At 40.6% G+C, this 5,669-nt stretch overlaps 1 protein-coding gene across 1 annotated transcript in view; it reads left to right on the top strand.

Annotated features, from left to right (window-relative positions):
- LOC147884618 (PR5-like receptor kinase) overlaps positions 1-4,917 on the top strand; it is a 10,747-nt gene extending 5,830 nt beyond the window's left edge. Inside the window, exon 3 of the mRNA XM_087398033.1 lies at positions 4,849-4,917. Coding sequence (XP_087254159.1) covers positions 4,849-4,917 — 69 coding nt within the window. The remainder of the gene's footprint in view (positions 1-4,848) is intronic.
- The last annotated feature ends 752 nt before the right edge of the window (positions 4,918-5,669 follow it).

The raw sequence follows: 5,669 nt of genomic DNA, 5'->3' as shown, positions 1-5,669 counted from the left end.
TGAGAATTCTAGCAAACTTACAATGGAGATATATATATATATATATATATATATAGAGAGAGAGAGAGAGAGAGAGAGAGAGAGAGAGATTAGTGCATGTGCGTGTGCATCATGAGGGACACAATCAAAGGAAGAGAGAGAGAGAGAGAGAGAGAGAGCATTTGTGTGTGTGCAAGAAGGGGGGTGGGTGTTGTGCGAATGCTTTGCCTCTCTTCTAACTGAATAGTTCAGTAAAACTGAGCATATGCTGGAGGATTTTGAAACTTGAAATTCTATTGCTAGAAATTACAAACATTTTAAAATCTCACTTTGAGACCCAGCGGAGCGGGTCTTTAACCCGTCGTAGACGGGTCATGCTACTCGTTAATACAATAAGTCTACATAGAATTATAGAAGTAGAGAGTTCAACAAATAAGAGTTAATAGTCACCCAATTTCAAATAGAAGAATAATGTTGAATCAATAATCCTATGCCAATTTCTGCGATATGGTAGTAAGTTCTGAAATGTCGATTACCATATTCTAATTTCTCAACCGCTTTACCATATCTCTTGGGAGAGGAGGCTGAAAGATTTGCATTAGTTAATGTAGTTGCAGTATGCCACACAATATGATGAAAAAAGAGTGAACACACTCGTCGCGTACAAGGTGGTATCATTTCTAGCTATGGAAGAGGTCGGAGTGTAGCTGAGAGCCTCTACAATAAAGAGAAATAGAAAGGGTGCTAAGGGGTGCCCCTGGCATCTAATGGGCAAGAAGACTACATCACTCTCAGTAATTGTGTGTAACATCCCTACATATTTTCCATGGACATTTTACAATATTTACTAATTTTTTGCTGATGTTTAGTTATTTATTGTGCACTTGAGTGTTTTATGTGAGTTCTCTCTTGCCAGAACTGACACATCCGGTCATACATATTCTACAAATCCAATGCATTGGTCTTCTTCAATTTATTGATCAATTGACCCATGGTGCTTATACCATGAGACTTTACCATCTTAACATGGTAGTAGCACCTTTGTGTAGTGGGGTGGACTCCATTGCATGGTGTTATTTTAAAATACATAGGATTGCCTAAGTCCTCACATCCACCGGGTTTTCATACCTAACTAAAAGGATTTAGCAAGCCTAGGATACAATTAAATGTTCTAGGCCTAATTGTGCATTAATTATGTGCATGGGTAGAGGGGTCATGGGACAAAATGAATTAAAAACTAGTGAATTAAATTACTAAAGCTATTTTTTCACTATATAGGCTAGGAATATTTGATTAAAGGAATATAACTCAACTACTTTATATAACTTTTTATTAATTTTAGGGTTAGAACTAGCCATATGAAGCACACTTGCTTTTGTTGTTGAGATCTTGGCTGCTCCTGCGTTTTTCAAGGTTTGAACTCCAGAACAGTAAATTTGCATTGGATTCCGCTGATCATTAGACGCTTGTTGTATTCACCAAGCACTTCAGATCTAGAGCTTGTTGATGCTGTTTTGATGGCTGCTTTCACCTTGAATTGAAAGGACACCACCTAGATATTGCCTGCATGCAGTTTTTATCTTCCACATCAACTACGATGTGGAGAAAAACGCTTTCTCCTTGACGATTCAGTAATTCTTACACTATTCAGGTTATTTCGTTTCAGTTTTTATTTTTTTGTGTTTCCCAGAGACAGGTGGAGTTAAAACAAGCTCCATCAATTTTTGGGGAAATGTGGCACCTGTTTTGAGATTAGATAGTGAAAGATTGCTCCCAGGCAAATTGCGATTGGTAGGAATAGAATTCTGATCAATTGTGATTTGATTTAGTGCCCTATTCTAGTGTTCTAGATGAATTTTGGTATATCTAGAATTTTGATTGGAGTTTTTTTCTTCCTGGCTGATGCTTTTCCACTTTCAGACACAGTTATTTGCTCTAGAATTGATTATTTCATGATCACTATTGGGTCGATGATTTTGGATTTTGGCGCCATCTGTATCTTTTTGGTTGAACTAGTCTTTACTTAGGCTTGGATTGGGATATTGGAAGTTTTCCACTAGAATACGATTGTGGGATTAAGTTTCTAACTCATAACACAGAAAGTGATTGTGACAGTGTCTTCATGGAAGGAGGATGAAGAAAGCATGAGAACTTTGCATTCAACATGTTCCATTAGCTGAGTTTTCGGCACTTGATTTAATTCCCTCCTACAGTTAGAAAGGAGTGGTTTTTAGTTCTTTGTCCTAGGACTTCATAGGCTGCAACCTTAGTTCTGGAATACTAGTGTATTAATATTCATCATTATTGGAATATAGATATACGCCAAATGCTTGAGCTTTTGCAAGGGGGGTCCTTATTCGCACCCCATGTAGCCTCACTTTTTCTGTGTTCCATTCTCTCATTTTTTAAGTTTTAAGACTGGATGAATGATGGTGTAGTGGTTTAAATTTTCAGTTACTGGTCATAAATTTCTTGTTTCAATTAAATAAATCCTTGGAAAGATGCTTCTGCATAAGTACAGTTTTGACATGGTGCCAATCCAAACCACTGGGGTGCGAAAGATGGATGCTAATTAAGAGAGAGAGAGAGAGAGAGAGAGAGAGAGAGAGAACATCGCTGGGACTGTAAGGAAGTGTGTCCATGAGAGGACCCTATGGGAAGGAGCTATGAAAGTTTTGTGGGCTGCTGAGGAAGAGGTTTCTGTCGGAACCAGTGCATTTGCTAAGAGGCTGGGGATGTTGAGGCTGAAGACTGCTGACGGAATGCCTTGGCTACTGAAGTACTGTTGCTAGCTGTTGAAATTGATGCTGCTAACTGCTGGAGCTGAGCAAATCTCTCTCCAAACTATCCTTGAAACTTGTAACTGAATGACATTAATAGAATCCTTACATGTATGTTTTTGGCTTGTCTTGTTGCTGCTGCAACTACAACACATGGGCTCACTACTGATTGGTTCCCTCCTTCAAGCTCTTTAGTGTTGTCCCGCTCCAACAATGTTGTTAGATGACAAAATCATATGAACTTAATTCTAGATGCTAGAGAAGAAGCCATAGATAAACCGTGCATAGATAAGAGTACCACACTGCTGGCAGGCTGAGAAAGATACATATCCCATCAAGCCCAACAATAAAATCATCAAGATGAAATAGCCAATAGTGAGAATAGGTGTGAAGTAGGATTCAATCAAACCTACTGTATCAGGGAGGAAGCATCTAACCAAATCAATATCCAAAACTGGGACTCACTCAACAACAGAAGCCAAGGAATGATGGTTCTGAAATATTTGGGGTGTGCTCCTATAGGGTGTGCCTAGGCACTCTATGTTATCCTGGAGCAATGGCTGCACTGAGCCTCAACCAGCATTCGGTTTGCATCATTTGAGTGTCTCTTATACTCCCACTAGGGCCGACGTTTCTGACGCTTGATGCAAGCAGACTTGTTGGTAACCTGGGAGGCTCTTGTCATGCGGTGTGTGTGGGTTCAATTCTTCGTATGCGCAAAAATGTTGTGCTGGCCAGTGCGACAAAGCAAAAATTCCTCTCTCTCTCTCTCTCTCTCTCTCTCTCTCTCTCTCTCTCTCTCTCTCTTCCTTAGGAGGCCTATTTAAAGGCCTTCTTGGTAGCATTTAAGATGTCTTTCAACTCACCCTCCCATATTCGATGTAGTGTGTTTTGAAAGAGTGGCCCAACCTCCTCATGGCAATTATCGAGAACCTACGGATAAGGACACAAGCTAGCATGCTATTAATGCATGTAACTAGGAGGCTTTGGATAGCTCCATAAACCTAGGACAAGATGGAATACATGAGCTTGTGGGGGGGAAAGGGGGTTTGACCTCTTAGTAGGTTATTCTTGGGCAGGTGGCATATGTATGATGTATACATACATACATGTGTGTTGTGTTCTTACAAAAAAAAAGTGTGTACACACACACACACACACACATATATATTGTGCATGTGTGTGTGTCCTCTTCATGCCCACGCATGTGAGCACGATCCCACAAGCAAGCCAATGCTTTAGTTGTATCCTCATCGTAGCTTCAGCTTATGCCACGGGAAGAGCTGAACAAACCTTTTCTTCTTGTTGCTCACTTCGTGTTCTCGCGTAAAACAATAGAATATCGATCATGTGGCCTCATCCCCTCCCTCACATCCCCTAAGGGGTGTGCTAAGTAAAATTAATTGCAAAAAAGAAAGAAAGAATATGGAGTTGGGTATCTCACTGCTTGCTGCTTCCCTCAGTGTAGTCATTGTGCTGGCACCTTTTCGAGTCCTAAAAGCAGCACATCAGCATATTTAGGGGGCTCGCTGGTTGCTATACCTCGCATCCCTCTTGTATCTGGACTGATGTTTCACAGCGCTTGCACGGCTTTCTTGGTGTTTCATTTTGTTGCTATGATTCCTTTGGAGTTGATTGGGCTGCATTCTGAAGGTGTTCTATGGACGTCCAAGCTATGTCTTGCAGACGTGTACTCAGCAAAATGGTGGTTTGTGTTAGTTTTTAAGCTCCATAATACACGAGCTGGGAATCCGTGTTGTGGTAATGCAATTGTTCAAGGTTTACTACTCATGGCTATCAAGAGCGAAGCCTGTGTTAGGTTTATATAGATTATCTATTTATTACCAATCAATCGCCATAAAGGTACATGCCTTATTTTTCTTTGATTTGCAGCTTCTATAGCTTTGTTCCTCTTTCCTACATTTGCATCTATATTTCAGGCTCTCGCACATCTGTCTTTTATTTTTGTAATGAGCCATTGTACGATATATAGAGAGATTGTCATTGTGTGGAGCTTTATTTCCTACTTTTGTTTCTATCATGGGCATGCTTGAAATTGTGATCACTGATGAAATGTTACTGCAGGCAGATGCTAGAAACACGTGTTGAAACGACTGTAATAAAACAAAAAGGCCTTGCAGTTGTTAAGAGAGGATAAATTTGTGCCATACTATACTGGCCACAGGTTGGAGGGTGAACCAATGGGCATTGGGCAAGACTTGTCTTCGCAAGATATCAGTTAAGTTGATGTGTCACCGTTCCATGGGCACTGGAATTGAATCGTAAATGGGCTCTGAGGAGAAGCCCCACTTGGTGGAAACTAAGGTTTTGGGAAGTTTGGAAGTTTTTGGGTTTCATGGAGCATCATGCTCCTATGCATGTGACATGTTAGTCAGATTGGGTCCCTCAATCGTGTTGGCAAAAGTGTGAAGGCTCTTTAGCAGTCCATATTGTGTGCAAAACTAGTTGGATCTACCTTCATGCACACAAATGTATCATGGGAAAATGCAATGACTGCGGAAGAAAAACATTTTGCCAAAAAGAGGTGGTGAAGGCAAAAGTGGAAGTCTTTGTCAAGGTATTTGAAGACATTGAAGTCGGCACGCTTCCACTCTTCACTGTACCTAATAAAAATGCACTTTTTGCTCCTAGGATCTAGTTTCTTCCTATTATCTATGTCTTCACGTCAGTCATCCATAAGAGTCAAGCTATTCGACACACATCTCCAAGATGAGAGGCAAGCTTGCTAAATGCCTCCCGGTGAGCCAAGTGTGCCATTATGTGGTAAATCAATGGAGCTCATTCATCACTTGATGCAGAATTGTGTGATAACGGGGGAAGTCTGGAGATGGATGGAGGTGACCATTCAAAAAGCAAGGTTGATGGTGAAATTTTACTGTGGGGCTAGAT

The sequence above is a fragment of the Dipteris shenzhenensis genome, chromosome 26 (assembly GCF_047967505.1).
Source record: "Dipteris shenzhenensis isolate YYH24624 ecotype China chromosome 26, Dip_SZ_1.0, whole genome shotgun sequence".
NCBI lineage: Eukaryota > Viridiplantae > Streptophyta > Polypodiopsida > Gleicheniales > Dipteridaceae > Dipteris > Dipteris shenzhenensis.
The sequence above is the reverse complement of the archived record's forward strand: the minus strand, read 5'-3'. Positions and strand labels throughout refer to the sequence as shown.